Here is a 15115-nt window from a genome sequence, read left to right on the forward strand (position 1 = left end):
GAACCCCGGGCGAGTGGGCGGGGCCGGGAGGCGGGCCGGGGGCGGGTCAGGGAGGGTCCCGGCGACAGGCGCGCGCTAGGGCCCGGAGCCCGCCCTGCGCCGGGTGGGGCCTGGCTGACTCCGCCCCGGGCCAGGAAGTGACTCAAAAAACTGTTCGAGATGTGGCGAAGACAGGTCCCCGTTGGGTGAGGACTTCGGGAAGGCCCGCCCAGTTTCGGGCTCCCAGCCCTTCTCCGCTGGGCCTGGGGCGCGGGTGAAGCTGGGGCCTGCAGGCACCGAGAGGCGCCCGCTGTACTGAGGCCGAAGCAGGCGGCCAAGGCGGGTAGGCGCGCTCTGCCCCGTGCCCCGGCGGCGGGAGCCGAGCCGGAGGCCCCTGTGCTGAGCGCGGCCGGGGGAAGGGCGCCGGGGGCGGTGGCAGCTGGCGGCTGTGGGCGGGACCCGGCTTGACCCCTGGGCCCCGGGTGGGGCCTTGGCGCTACCTAGAAGAGCGGCGGACGGCGGAGGGAGGGGGAGAGGTGGGAGGGGCTAGAACCTTGGAAATGGCAGACCAGGGACTCCAGAGGACATCCCAGTTCAAGCCCTGGTGCGGATTCATCTTTAAGAGGCCGTCTTGGACGCGGAGACTGCAGAGATCCTGAGGAGAGGGACTCTTTTGTCATCTATCCACTTCTGGCCTCCAGACCGAGCTGGAGCCCCCACTCTTCCTGCTTAGGGCTGTGGTCAGCCTTTTCCAAAGGCCAGATGCCCATCCCCAGTAGGCAGCCTTGTTTGCCCATGACTTCCTCTCCGGAGAGAAGACCTGGTTCCGGATAATCTGACATTCTCTTCCTACCCCCAGGATGGACCCAGGTTGTTTACTAGATCGGTATCGCGACCTGTTGATTGCTGGTGTAGGGTGGGAGACCCAAGATTCGGGTTAAGGGGACAAGGAGGCTCTGAGCTGCCTTCCCTCCTTCCAGGGCTGGGTGGCCAAGCAGCCATGCCCACCTGGGGGGCTGGCTCCCCGTCCCCTGACCGCTTTGCCGTGTCTGCGGAGGCTGAGGACAAGGTGCGGGAGCAGCAACCCTACGTGGAGCGCATCTTCAGCGTGGGGATGAGTGTCCTCCCAAAGGACTGTCCTGAAAACCCTCACATCTGGCTGCAGCTGGAGGGCCCCAAGGAGAACGCCAGCAGAGCCAAGGTGAACACCCCTCTCTGACCCTTTGGGGAACAATGTCTCCCTCCCCTACAGGGAGGCAGAGCAGAGGAGGGGCCGCTGGGGAGGAGCTCCACTCACTCCTTGGTTGTCTTACTGGCAACCTCAGTGACTGTCATCTTTTGAGGGACTTTGCAAATCTGTATTTATCTGGAGTTTTGGTTTCATTTGAGCTATGTTGAGCCAGGTTCTGCCAGGACTTAGAGACAGGTGATTCCACTCAAATCAGTTGTGCTGTTTTTGAAGACTAGAGATAATCCGGTTGGGCAAGCAGGCCCCACCAAGGAATTCACTGGGGGATGGGAAGCCAGGCCCCATTGCTTCCTGCCGTCAGAGGTTCTAGTACAGCTCCACTTACCTCATGGGGTGGCCTCATGACCGAGTCTCCCTTTCCTTATCTATGAAATGTGAATAATAGCAGTATCCACTTCATTGGACTTATTGTGAATGAGATAAAGCATGAGTCCAGCAAAAGTTAGCAAATGACAGTCCTTGTGATGGAAATCTACAACACACATACGCACGCATACATATTTAGCACAAATACATATTTAGAGAGATGGCCTTGTGATCAGTTTATTATAATAATATCTTAAGTTGAGTCAGGTTCTAAGTGGAAATATTAGCCGTAGCCCTATCAGCTGAAAAGGGAAAAGAAGTGAGATTCTTGATCCCTTTTTAACCCTCACCTTTGTCAGGCTCTGTGGGGCTCCATTGCTCTGCCCAGGCATCCTGGAACTCAGGGATGGGGTGGTGGTGGTGTGCAATGGGCCTGAAGAGGCTACTGGGCCATGTAGAATTCCAGAAGTCTCCTTTTTTCCTATCCCCTATCCCTATTCCTCCCCCAGGAGTTCCTGAAGGGTCTCTGCAGCCCAGAGTTGCAGAATGAAATCCACTACCCACCCAAACTGCACTGCATCTTCCTGGGAGCCCAGGGCTTCTTCCTTGATTGTCTGGTCTGGAGCACATCAGCCCACCTGGTGCCTGGGCTGCCCGGCTCGCTAATGGTCAGTGGCCTGACTGAGGCCTTCGTCATGGCTCAGAGCAGAGTGGAGGAGCTGGTGGAGCGGCTGAGCTGGGACTTTCAGCCAGGGCGATCCCCCAGAGTCTCTCAGTGTGCTGGAGTGCTGCGAGACTTCTCCGCCCTGCTGCAGCCCTATGGGGATGCCCACAGAGAGGCCCTGCTACAGCTGCCCCTGGCTGTCCAGGAGGAACTGTTGAGTCTGGTGCAGGAGGCATCCAGAGGGCAGGGGCCCCATGCAATACCCCCCTGGGTGGGGGGGAGCCCGGGCCCACTGGGTGCTCAGTACCAGGGAGTCAGAGCTCTCTCGAGTGAAGGCAGGGAGTCCCTGCACACTGGACCTACAAGGTGGCAAGAGTCAAGGGGAGAGAGACATGTTATGGAGAAGGAGGGAGGGAAGCAGGGTGGTCCCAGGGAGATGGATTTGGGGTGGAAGGAGCTGTCTGGGCAAGAGGCCTGGGAGAAAGAAGGGGCCTTCAGATCACAGCCAGGAGGAGGAGAGGCAGGGCAGGTAGGGCCCCTGACAGGAAAGGGCCTGGGGAAGGAGGGGGTGCCTCAGGACAGAGGACGGTTCTGTGTCCAGAGTGAGCCTCCTGGTGCCCAGGGTTCCTGTCCGAGGGCAGCTCAGCCCCGGGGAGCCTCCCTCCTCCAGCGGTTACACAATGGGAAGGCCTCACCTCCAAGGGTGCCTAGTCCTCCACCTGCACCCGAACCCCCGTGGCACTGCGGAGACCGAGGAGACAGGGGAGACAAGCAGCAGGTCGTGGCTCGAGGCCGTGGGTCTCCATGGAAACGAGGTACCCGCGGGGGCAACTTGGTGACTGGCACGCAGCGTTTCCAGGAGGCCCTGCAGGACCCTTTCACCCTGTGCCTTGCCAATGTGCCTGGCCAGCCAGACCTCCGTCACATTGTCATTGATGGCAGCAATGTGGCCATGGTGTGAGTACCTGGTGGGCCTGAGGATCCCAGGGAGGGGGATGATATGAACAGTTTTATGGACCTTGGGGACACATGCTGAGAGGCCCCGTCTCTGGGGCCCTAGAGCACTGACCCCTTCCCACTGCAGGCATGGCCTCCAACACTACTTCTCCAGCCGGGGCATTGCCATTGCTGTGCAGTACTTCTGGGACCGGGGCCACCGTGACATAACTGTCTTTGTGCCTCAGTGGCGCTTCAGTAAGGATGCCAAGGTCAGAGGTGAGTTGGGCACGATGTTTTGTAACCCGGGATAGGCCCCGCTTCAACTTGAGGATAACCCCATTGTGCTCCTCTGTTTCTCTAGAGGGCCACTTCCTGCAAAAGCTATACTCCCTCAGCCTGCTCTCTCTCACTCCCTCCCGAGTCATGGATGGCAAGAGGATCTCCTCCTACGATGATAGGTACTTGCTTCTCTCCTGGCCCCAGTATTGAGATTCAAGAAGCACAGTGGGGGCAGCCGAGGCGGGGATGGAAGCCCCTGACCCTTTGTGCGGTCTCTAAGTCTGGGCAGCGGGAAAATGGCCAGTTATTCCTCCGCGTACCTGAATGAATCCAGGCCAGAGGAGACAGAAGGTAGACAACTGTGTTTGCCCATTCATTCATTTTTGATTCATCAGACTAAATGATGCCTTGTATTTATATAGTGCCTTACTGTCTAGAACATACTAGTTTAATGGGAAGCTGGGAAAGCTGGTGACATAAATAACTTCTTACAGCCCAAATTTCCAAACATGTAGAGAAATCCCCCTGGAAGTACCGGTGTAGCTGTTCAAAATAACAAAGGCAAAGGAAGAAACACAACGCGGCCATACTAAGATGATACAAAACGTGTTACAATAGGAACATCACTGGACTTAGAAGTTGAAGATCTGAATTTGAGCCCCAAGTTGTACCTACTCCTTGACTCTGACTACAGACCAGTCTCTTAACGGGTTAACCTCTTTGTCCCAGGGTCCTCTTCTATCTGTTCACCCTCCTTGTGAATATCAAAAGAAGCTAAGGTATGTGCTTGCCTCACTCAAGGTGCCAGGCAAGTGTACAGTGATAGTCCTTGACTTGTCAGGGACCCCCTCAACTATGGCAGTAGGTCTCATGTCTGTCACACAGAAATGCAGACATAGGGTAAGAGTGGTTACCTTTTTAAAAAATTTTTATATTTTGAGAGACAGAGACTGAGCGTGAGTGGGGGAGGTGCAGAGGGAGGGAGACACAGAATCCAAAGCAGGTGCCAGGCTCTGAGCTGTCGGTGCAGAGCCCGATGTGGGGCTTGAACTCATGAGCTGTGAGATCACGACCTAAGCTGAAGTCAGACGCTTAACCGACTGAACCACCCAGGCGCCCCAAGAGTGGTGGTTAACTCTTAACAAACAAAGGCTATACTACATGGCAAAGGCAAAGTGAGAAGTTAAAGCTGTCAAATTGTTTAAATAAAAAATCCAGGGCACATTCCCTCCCCAGGGTACACACATAGAGGGGGAAATGGGCAGATTTTTAAAAGCCAATTATTTGCAATTACAAGTTCTTTATTCCCTAGGATTTTCAGTCTTTTTTTTTTTTTTTCAACATTTTATTTATTTTTGGGACAGAGAGAGACAGAGCATGAACGGGGGAGGGGCAGAGAGAGAGGGAGACACAGAATGGGAAACAGGCTCCAGGCTCTGAGCCATCAGCCCAGAGCCTGACGCGGGGCTCGAACTCACGGACCGCGAGATCGTGACCTGGCTGAAGTCGGACCCTTAACCGACTGCGCCACCCAGGCGCCCCAGGATTTTCAGTCTTAAAGAAAAAAATGAGTTTCCAAGCCACAGTGATTATATATTTTGTCTTTTCAAATACTTTTTTCTCCCTAACGAACAAATGGTATTCTGCAAAAAGGCAGTTCACTTTCTCCCAGTGCTCTTCTGTTTTATGTCTAGATTTCACAGATTATCCAAGACATGGAACCTTTCCACACCAGCACTGACACAGAATTGAAACTGAAGAGCGAGTCAGTTGTAATGAATGTTAAAGGCACGTGTTTGTTATGTAGGTCCCGGTAGGCGGACAGCACAATATGAATTTGGAATTTTGTCTAGTTACAGTGAGTAGCAGAGTGGTGCATAGCATAGGCCTACTGAATGAATACTGCTGAGCAACAGAAGAAGTAACATGACAGTAAAATACCCTTAACCTGCAAATACCTTTTGTATTATCATATGATACCATGTACATTTGTATGTCGTCTCCTTCATGCGTTTCCCAGACAGAAACTCAGAACTAGTCATGTTACACCTAATGCTTATCACTCGTTCGCTGTTCACCACACTGTCTTTCAAATACTGCCTGCCCACTTAGCACCTAGCAGTAGGCACATGGCCTGTAGAAGGAGGTGGGGGTGCTGGGAATTAGGGAAGGCCTGATTATGGATTTCAGAGCCCAAACAAACCATAAACCGAACACTATGGCATCTCGGAGGAAAGGGAGCCCCCTTCTGGTGGGGATTTTGTGGGAAGGGAGAGATTAGCAAGTTTTTTTGTTGATTGAGGATGTGGGCTGGGCTGGGCCCCAGCTTTTTGGTTTCTAAACCTGTTATAAAAGACCCCCACCCATTGCCTCAAGAGTCCTATCTCATCTTGTGGAATCAGAATTACTAAAGTGAGGCCCAGGCATCTCTTTTTTAAAAGTTCCCTGGTGATCCTGTTCATCCAGTGAGGTTTGGGAAGCACCTCCAGATGGAGGGAATCGTCTGAGAAGCATGGTGGCAGTCAGACAGCACAGGGCATGTTTGGAGAACAGGGTGTTATCTGATCATTGATTTTGCCAGAGTTGAGAGTACATTAGAGAATACCAGAAGAGATACGGCTGTACAGGTAGATTGAGCTGGGTTCTAGAAGGCCGTAGCTGCCAGCCCTGTGGACTTTATTCAGTAGATAAATGGCAAGGAGGGAAGTTTTGTTTGGGGAAAACACGTGTTCTTTTAGGGGAGGGCAGGAGAGACTTGAGGGTGGTAAATGGCTGGGGTCAGGGCACCCCTTATCAGGAGGCTATGCAGTATCTCAGGTGCAATGTTCAAATAGTGAAGGGTAATGGTAGGACTGGAAAGGAAGGAGGCAGAGTGGAAGGCTCTTCAGAGGAAGAGCATGATGGATTTGTGACTGATGGGGGACGATGGAAGGAGACAGAGCTGGAGCCAGATCTCACGGTCTTTCGAATGAGGCACAAAGTGTTGGGTGGAGGGTTGTGGTGGATAGAGGGGATGCTCTTGGGAGACCATGCGGATTTGTCTCTGTTTCCTCTCTTAACTATGGCACCTGAATCTGGCAGTCACCTAGTGACTGGGTCAAGGTGAGGTGGGGGGGGTCAGATCTCCATGCCCAGAAGTGGGTCATGGAAGTCGATGATACTCTGGGGTTGGGGCCTTGGAGTATCCCAGAACGGCTGCCGTGGTTTTTGAGACAGGTTCATGGTGAAGCTGGCTGAAGAGACCGACGGGGTCATTGTCTCCAATGACCAGTTCCGGGACCTGGCGGAGGAGTCTGAGAAGTGGATGGCGATCATCAGGGAGCGGTGAGGGAACCCTCCCCTGAGAACAGGGCACATACTCGGACCTTTCTCTAAACCAGTTCTGTTCTGCCATCGGGTGAAGACTCTGGGAAGGGGCTTGATATTGCCTTGAAGGATACGGTGGCCAGTAATTTTCTGGTGGTGCTGATCTCAGCTGTCTGGGAGGTTCTTAAGGGTCCCTCTGTGACCATACATTCTCTGTCCCCATCCAGCCTACTGCCCTTCACCTTTGTGGGAAACCTCTTCATGGTTCCTGATGATCCATTGGGGCGAAACGGCCCCACGCTGGATGAGTTCCTGAAGAAGCCAGTCAGGTAACGCCCCAGCTTCTCCTAGACAGCCCCCAGCCCTGGGCCTCTGTCTGAAGGGCTTTGTGGACTTGGAGACTTGGGGGGAAGTGTGACCTCAATCTGGGCCAGCTTAATTCTTCAGTGGTTCAGGTTGCAGTGGGCTTGGCCGTATTTAACTGCTTTTCAGGGAATCCTGACATAGACCCTCCAGGCTGGGAGGGAAGCTTCCCCTGATCCATGTTTGGTGGATTATTTGGAACATGGTTGCTTTTACTTATAGCCAGTTGTATTTAGCACATCTGTGCCGAACCATGAAGTAAGTGGTCAATGTATTAGACTAAAACTAGATCATACCAGTGGCAGGGTTCATCTTCGTGGCTCCAAAGGAAATGTCCTCCCCTTCAGAAGTGGGTTGATACTGCCGCTCAGTGGTCATCTTGGGGAACTTCAGGACCATTCCCCCCCTCCCCCCTCCCTCCAAGCCAGGAATAGGCCAGGCAGTTAACTGGGATGCCCCCTGGGCTCTAACTTCCCTCCGTGATGCTCATCAGCTTTTTTTGTTCTGTTTCTTCCCAGGGCTCAGGGGTCTTCTAAGGCTCAGCATCCTTCCAGGGCTTTCACAGAACACGGTCCTCAGCAGCAGGGGAGAGAAGAGGAGGAAAAAGGCGGTGGTGGCATTCGGAAGACTCGGGAGACAGAGCGGCTCCGGCGCCAGCTGCTGGAGGTGTTTTGGGGCCAGGATCACAAGGTGGACTTCATCCTGCAGCGGGAGCCATACTGCCGGGACATCAACCAGCTCTCGGAGGCCCTACTGAGCCTCAACTTTTGAGTCTCACCTGTCCGAGTGGCTGCTATACCGTCAGCTCCAGCCTCACCCAGCTCAGCATTTTCTGTGAGGGTCCTTGTGCTGCTCAGATCCTGACCTAGACTCACTCTGAGTTGGTGCGACTTGATCTCATCTGGAGTCAGGACCTCAAATAGCTCTCAGGAGGTTCTGCTCAGCCTTAACTTCTCAACCTTGCCATAGCACAGGGTTTCTGTAGGGAGTGGTGGCTGCTGGGAAGAGTAGGTCCTGGAGATTGGGACTGCTAGCTCCTCCTTCAAATTGAGTTGGGGATGGAGACGGGGTTGGGGAACGAAGAGCAGGTGGCAAGAAAGCTAAGCCTTTCCTTGCCCTGGCTTTGGCAGGTCAGAGGACAGGTTGCTTCCTAGGCCTGGCTGGGAAGGGGGATGCTGGGCCCTGGGGAGGCTAGTGTTATGGGGTCTGGGTCACAGTGGGGCAGCAGGGAGCTGGTGAAGGCAGAGGGAGACTTGGCTTCCGGTCTCAGCTATGCCTGTCTGTGACCTTGATTGAGCTGCCTGGCCTTTACTTCTGTGTATAAATCAGGAGCAAAAATGCCAGCTGGGAAGAGAAATGAGAATGTGGGGGAAAGCTCCTTGGAGGAAAGGTACTTGCATCAAGTCTCAGGTGTGTCTGTCTGTGGCTGCACAGGCTTCCTAACCAAAACCTCACTGTCAGAGAGCTGAGGATCCTCAGTCCCCAGGGCCCGTGCCCTAGATTTTAACACTGCGTCCTCAGTATAATGTGCCCTATCATGGCTGCGTCCCTTTTGGGCAACCCCCCCCAAATCCACATTTATAAAACAGTTAATTAGGGGTGGCTGTTTGCATTACCAAAATACTCTCAGGGTTCCTATAAATGGCAGCTCTCCTGTTGCATTCAAGTGTTTGTTTACAGATTAACGAATGTGTCAGAAAGTCCCCGTTGAGATGCACTTGCTGAAGTGTTGAGTGTTCGCCAAACTGATGAAGCCATGCTCTGTCTGCAGTGACAATGTTAATGTGATCTGACCCCAGCATTTTCTCTACAGAACACATTTACTGCATAAAGTGAGGCCCCCTTCTGCTCTGTGTGCATGTGTATGGGGATGGAAGGGTTTATAGAGGTGGTATTGAGATGAACCAATTATCTGGAAAATGAAAACCAAAGGGTCCAAGTCAGAAGGCACCTGACTGGCCACCAGATCGACCACTGTCATCCTGATTCCTACATCCTGTCCTTTATCTGCTTCAAGTCCTCCTGTGCCAGAAAATTGACTACTCCAAGGTTGCACATTTCATCTGTGGACAGTATTGGTTGCAGCCCCCAAATATGCTTTTCTGTTACATCTACCTTTGGGTGGGTCATTCTCTCAGGAACAATACAGAGCCCGTCAACTTCCTGAAGAGTCCAAGACCAGATAAAGAAGTAGGACAAGTGCCCCTGGATTCTGTGCTGTCCGGGCTCTGCAGCAAGTCCCTGGACATGGTTCTTTTACGGCTGTGGACATCTCCCTGAGTGGCACACAGCGAGTTAAGTACTGCCATCTCCGTTCTTCATTCCAGCAATTAGTGTTGGGGAGCTGGATGATGGAGAGTGTCTTCAGCTCTTCTCCCATTAGGGCTTTATAGCACTAGCCTGTATGGACCTGACCTAGGGGCAGGTGTGTGGCAAAGAGGCTAGTTGTGGGGTAACTGACTCATAGACAACTCCTAGTCCTCTGGGAAGAAAGGAGATTGGGTAATCTGGCCCCAAACTGGGGGCTAGGGGGAACTACTTCTGGTCAAGGCGTGGCACACAATCAGGACAGTAGGCCAGAGGGACCCAACTGTCCTTTCGTGCTAGGGACTCTGGTTGCTTGAAGTCAGCCCAATCAGATGAGAGGCAAGTCCCAAGCTTCTTACAGGTGGGGATGCTGGCTTTGTCCTGCAGCTTCATGAACTAGGGCCAGCGGGATTGCTTTATTAATTCACTGCTGTTCAGTGACAGACTGAAGGCTGTCCTAGACTGAAGCCTTGTCTCTTCCTCTGCTGGCACCCTAACGGCACTGTGTGAACAAGTACACAGGGTGACCATAGAACCCACTGGAAATGGATGATCACTGCACTCGTTTTCTGGTCTCTACCTTTATAATAACCTCATGCCCCAAATTTGTTACTGGCTCTTGGCAAGGGAGGGACCAAGAAGAGAGATGCCCAGTATAACTTTCAAAACCCCAACGTAGGGAAAAGAATCATCTGGCATTTCCTTAGAAATAAATTCCAGAAGAATCTAGGCCAAAGAGATGAACAAAGCCTGTGAGATAATTTTATCTTTATTGCCTCAATCACAGAGAATTCTCTACACAACATAAAGGGTAACTGGGACAGTAATGGGACACACAGGGAAACCAATCTGGAAATTCTTTTCCAAGGAGTTGAAGAGTTTAAGGATCCAACTTGATGAGACTGCAACCTTGAGACACTGGACAGTCTCTCAGTTAAATCAGGTGGAGCAAAGGAACCATGAGGAGGGCAGGGAGAGGAATCTCTAAGGACTAGATGGTTTCAGGTCTCAGTACCTGAGCCTACTACCTGAGTCTCCAACCAGGAAGCCTCTGTTGAGGGACAGGACTCCAGCCCTGCCAGAGGCCTCCCCGCTTAGGCTACGACTTCCTTCAAGGCAGCCTCTAGCTCTGGGAAGGAATACTGGTAGCCTGTGGCCAGTGTCCGCCGTGGGACCACCTTCTGGCCCTCCAGCAGCATGATGGCACGCTCTTGCCCAAAGACAGCTTGCACCACCATGCTGGGGAGAGGGATGAAGGCTGGGCGGCCTAGGGCAGCGCCCAAAGCCTTGGCAAACTCAGCATTTGTAGTAGTGGGGGCTGGAGCCACTCCATTCAGGACCCCCTGCACGTGGCTTGCTTCAAGGGCATGGGCCAGGATTCCTGTCAGGTCTCTGATGTGAATCCAGGGGAAGAACTGGTGGCCTGAGCCGATGGGGCCCCCCAGGCCCAGGCGGAAGGGCAGCAGCATCTGACTGATGGCACCGCCCCCACGACCCAGCACGACCCCTAGAGCAGGCGAGAGATATGGTCAGATATGGTCGGGGAGGCTCCTCAGCCTCCAGCAGTTCCATAGTTCCTCCTGGTTTCCTCTTCCTCCCTTTTCCCAGGCCGGCTTAGCTCTGTAGTAGCTCAGAGGTATGGCTCTCTCTGGGACTTCCTGTCCTCCCATCCACAGCTTGGCCACAAATCTGCCACTCCCCGAGCCCAGGAAGACATTCCAAACCTGTCTGATACCCAGGCCCCTGGTTCTCACCGGAACGCACCACCACCTGGCGTGTAGACTCTCCAGGAAGCCTGGCTGCAGTTTCCCATTTGGTTACCAGGTTGGAGAAAAAGTCAAAATCCCCTCCTGGGCTGTCCTCATCGTACTCTGCAGTTGGGCTGGGCTGGTAGTAAGCTGCCGGTGGAATAGCACTGGTTTGCCCCAACATCCTTGGTCCTGCCTGGCCCTTTGCACCTGATGTTTCCCTTGGTCTTGCCCTCCTAGGTCTTTGGGATCTTCCCATGGGAAGACAGAGCCCTAGTTTTCCTTTGAACTACTCCACGAGTTGACCTGTTCCTGCCCTAGAGTAACTTATCTTTAGTTGTAGCTAAGCTGAGTGACTGCTAGAGTGTAGTGCTTAAGAGCAAAGACTTCGGTGCCAGGCTGCCTGAGATTTATTCTTAGCCCCACCATTTATTAACCCTGTGAGTTCAGGCAAGTTATATAACCTCTCTCTGCAGAATGTTTGCATCTTTACAACAGGAATAACAATAATACCTATCTCTCATAGGGTGCTTGTGAGGGTTAAATGCTGTAATATGTGTAAAACACTTAGACTAGTGGCAGATATATGTTCTATAACCGTTTGCAGTTCTTTGGTCCCAATGGTGAAATACAAGAATCAAATTCTGTTCCCAAAGAACTGTGCTGTGAGAAGCAAGGGACTTGGGAGTAGATGAGGCTTTTTCTGGCACTGAGAGCAGTGCCACTATCCCCTCTTCCTCTGAGAATCCCGGTTTCTCAGAGAAAGTACGCAAAGGTCAGGAGAAATATGCATGGACTGAGGGCCTAGGAAGTTGTTGTGCTTGGAAAAGATCAGTACTCGGGTGTGTATAGCTAGAAGGGCCTGAGCTAACCCCTCGCTGTGCAACCTCTCTTTCTGGCTAATATAAGGGGCTGGTGATTTGGGACATACCTACACCAGTGACTAAGACCCAGGCCTTGGGGGGTTGTGGGGCCTTAGTGATGGCTTTAGCCAGTATCTGGGTGGTCTCCAAGCGGCTGCGGAGAACCTCCTTCTGGAAGGTTTCATTCCACCTGCAGGAGGCAAAAAAAAAAAAAAAAAAAAAAAAGGGGAAGTCAGTCACTAAATACATACACGCATATCCCTTCCTCTTTCCCTAGGGCTCATCCGTACCCACTTCTAGTAAACCCCTGCACTGTGGTTTAGAGGAATGGCCCATCTCTCCTGTAGGAAAAAAAAAGGCATGTATCTTGGGTATCGAGTTATGAGTGAGGACTAAAGTCAATGGCTGATGCAGGCAGAAGGGCAGGTGGGTGTGGAGGGAGGAGTGGGGCGGGATGAGTAGTTTGGGATAGGAGTTTAGTTCTCAATCGGACATTTCCATTCGCCACAGCTCACAGGTTCTCCTAATCAGGGTCACACCCGTCCTCCCTCTGCTCTGAAGGACATCAGCTTCGGGGCCCTAGCTGACCTTCGGAGAGGGTTGAGGATGTTCTCTCCTGCCAGGTTGACAGCCGCATCACAGGGCGGCAGCCCCGACGTAGCGAGCTCATCCTGTTGAAGAAAACAATGAGGCAGGTACGGGTGGTGGTTGCCCTGCGCCGCCAAACCAGACCTTCTCCCATAGCTTCCAGAGGATGGACATACCCAGGTGATCCGACCGGGCCCGGGCTTTCGGGAGACCAACGTCACTTCGTGGCCCCTGGCTTTCAACAGCTGGGTTAGGGCTGTCCCAATGAAGCCCGTCCCGCCACCTGACCAGAAATTACGAGCTATTTATCCTCTCGGGGGGGGGGGTCACCTTCCGTCCCCGCATGTGGCCCCCTCCTCTGGTGCCATCCCATCTGACTCCAGACTTCTCCCCCCTCCCCCCTCCCGCGATGCAAAAGTGACACAGGTCACAGGGACTGGGGGAGATTCGGCTTCCTGAGATAGGAAGCCAAGGCTGGTGCACGACTACCAGTACACGATTCATTGCCCTCCCTCAAAAACGGTTTCCCACCTCCCAGTCTTTTGTTTCAACCTTTCCATAAGCCCGCCCCCGATTCTCCCTTTCTGCCCTCCCTCACCCACAAGCACCCGCATAGCGACCAGGACCTAACGCGCCCGCGCAAGATTTAGGGGGGAGTTCCCAATCTGGAAACGACCGCCCAATCCTGGAAGCGACATTTGTGCGCATGTGTCTCTCGAGAAGCGCGCTCCAATAGGGGGGCGGGCAGGGTTGAGACTGGGCGTGGTCCTCCTTGGCGACCCGGAAGAGTTCATAGAGAAGGCTGTATATTTCAGCGCGAGGAGTGGCTGGGGAGGGGCCTGGGTGGGATGTGGTAGGCTTAGACCCAGTGGGCGGGCAAAGAAGGTACGAAGGCAGAGCACGGAAGGTTTTAGAGTGGGGAGCACACAGTCAGCCACCCACCCGTGACCGAAAGCCCGTAGAGATTTGAATGTCCTTTCAGCCTGGCGATTGGTAGTAACGCAAGAGAATTTCTCTATCTGTACTATGGATTTCTTTCGGCCTGGCCTCTTCATCCTTTCTTCTCCCTGTTCTGCTTCCTTTCTATCTTCATTTGAAATTTTTTAAGTTACTCTCCTCTTAACCCTTCTCCAGCCTATTTCTTCGGATGCTAATGCCCTCTGTCTTCACCTGCATAGCCAAACTTCTCCAAGGAGTGGTGTCCATTTTTACTCCCCAATTCACTCCCGTTCTTTGCCTTTATTGTTTATTGACTCTGTCGTCAAGAGCAGTAATTTCCTATGTGTCACCAAAACAAATGCCTAGTTTCCAGTTATTTTTCTTGACCTCGGTTTCACTGGACACTTGTCGACTTCTCCCTCCCTTTGGAAATCGTCATGTCTCAGCCTTCGTGAAAGCCACAGCTCTCTTCTGGGTGTTTCAACAAACTTTTCAGTTTCTGTTGCTTGCTCTGCTTCGAAGGTGTTAAAATGTTGGTATTTCCTTAAAGCTGGGACCTAGGACCTTCCTCTCTTCGCTCTGCACTTTCTCCCAAGTGTATGTGGGTGAATTTGAGGCTTTGAAAGCGTAAGCAGCACTATAGCTGTGTTAGTTGCATTAGTAACTTAGGCCCACCTTCTGTTTTGTTCTCTACTTAATTATGTTTTAGTACCGCTTATCATTAACTTTGCCCTTTTCGCCCCTACTCCCTGTTTGCCCACTGATTGTAAAAAACTAATGAGGACCAGACGGTACATCTGTCTTCAAAATTATCTGACGTGCCTGATACACCAAGTCCTGCTCGGCCCCTCATTTTCCGGAAACATAACACACCTCCATCCCCCTTTCAGGATTTCAGGAACCCCCTCACCCACCTCTCATGTATTCACCTCCTTCCCCAAATATTTATAAGCTGTCCCTTCACTCAACAGAGCAAGGCAGCTTTATGAATGATCCTCTTCCTTCTCGTTGGGCTGCTCTGCTAATAAAACTTACTTGCTTCAAAACTGGTGTCTCAGACATTGGCTTACTGAACATCCGGTGCACCGACAAGTGTGAGTTCAGTAACAAATACAGTTACCAGTTTTTCAGAGGCTTCCCAACATCCTATGCAACTTGAATTTCTCCTTTGACCTTTTGACTCTATAAAAACTTGTCACTAGACACTTCTTCTTGGATTTCTGAAAACTTGTTGATTTTATTTACCAAGTATCTCCCACATCCATCTGTTTGTCTCTGCCACCACCACTCTCTTTTAAGTTATTATGCTCTTTTGTGTAAATTTCTGCAGCAGGCTCCTAGTAGGTCTCCCTGCTTCTGCGTCTTTCTCCTCTCCAACCTGTTCAACACATTGCAAACTGAATGATTTAAAAAGCTGCGCGGAGAACACTATGGTGACATACAACTCCTGAAAACAAAAGCAAAGACAAAAAACAAAAAACCCCAACCCCCCCAAAACCTCCCATTGTAAGTTTCCTGGATGTGCTGGGTAAAATGTAACACATCTCCATTTAAATACGTTGTTAAGTCAACTAGAAAATAAAGG

At 52.2% G+C, this 15115-nt stretch overlaps 2 protein-coding genes across 6 annotated transcripts; one reads left to right on the forward strand and one right to left on the reverse strand.

Moving 5' to 3' along the window:
* The first annotated feature begins 142 nt into the window (after window positions 1–142).
* Window positions 143–8934, forward strand: KHNYN (KH and NYN domain containing). 4 transcript variants are annotated; one of them, XM_040476815.1, is made up of 8 exons: window positions 143–185; window positions 960–1180; window positions 2044–3155; window positions 3283–3413; window positions 3499–3595; window positions 6633–6740; window positions 6950–7051; window positions 7604–8934. In XM_040476815.1, exons 2-8 carry the CDS (start codon window positions 980–982, stop codon window positions 7854–7856), a joined length of 2004 nt encoding a protein of 667 aa, XP_040332749.1. In that variant the 5' UTR covers window positions 143–185; window positions 960–979; the 3' UTR covers window positions 7857–8934. The 4 variants fall into 4 exon arrangements, with proteins under 4 accessions (XP_040332749.1, XP_040332751.1, XP_040332748.1 ...); XM_040476817.1 differs by lacking the exon at window positions 143–185 and adding an exon at window positions 192–322; XM_040476814.1 differs by lacking the exon at window positions 143–185 and adding an exon at window positions 341–849.
* A 1208-nt stretch (window positions 8935–10142) lies between these two features.
* On the reverse strand, window positions 10143–13263 carry SDR39U1 (short chain dehydrogenase/reductase family 39U member 1). 2 transcript variants are annotated; one of them, XM_040476818.1, is made up of 6 exons: window positions 13190–13263; window positions 12768–12874; window positions 12592–12674; window positions 12072–12193; window positions 11147–11290; window positions 10143–10899 (listed from the first exon to the last, which is right to left on the reverse strand). In XM_040476818.1, exons 1-6 carry the CDS (start codon window positions 13203–13205, stop codon window positions 10487–10489), a joined length of 885 nt encoding a protein of 294 aa, XP_040332752.1. In that variant the 5' UTR covers window positions 13206–13263; the 3' UTR covers window positions 10143–10486. The 2 variants fall into 2 exon arrangements, with proteins under 2 accessions (XP_040332752.1, XP_040332753.1); XM_040476819.1 differs by lacking the exons at window positions 12072–12193; window positions 12768–12874; window positions 13190–13263.
* Between the last annotated feature and the right edge of the window lie 1852 nt (window positions 13264–15115).

This window comes from Herpailurus yagouaroundi, unplaced genomic scaffold (genome assembly GCF_014898765.1).
Source record: "Herpailurus yagouaroundi ecotype Mexico unplaced genomic scaffold, PumYag 141, whole genome shotgun sequence".
Taxonomy (NCBI): domain Eukaryota; kingdom Metazoa; phylum Chordata; class Mammalia; order Carnivora; family Felidae; genus Herpailurus; species Herpailurus yagouaroundi.

Excerpts from the sequence above, each read along its gene's own strand:
- KHNYN (XM_040476814.1), top strand. Across the intron at positions 3,156-3,282 it reads GGCAGCAATGTGGCCATGGT|GCATGGCCTCCAACACTACT; the intron begins GTGAGTACCTGG and ends TTCCCACTGCAG. Across the intron at positions 3,596-6,632 it reads ATCTCCTCCTACGATGATAG|GTTCATGGTGAAGCTGGCTG; the intron begins GTACTTGCTTCT and ends TTTTTGAGACAG.
- SDR39U1 (XM_040476818.1), bottom strand. Across the intron at positions 12,194-12,591 it reads ATCCTCAACCCTCTCCGAAG|GTGGAATGAAACCTTCCAGA; the intron begins GTCAGCTAGGGC and ends TGCCTCCTGCAG. Across the intron at positions 10,900-11,146 it reads CCAGGTGGTGGTGCGTTCCG|GGGTCGTGCTGGGTCGTGGG; the intron begins GTGAGAACCAGG and ends CGCCTGCTCTAG.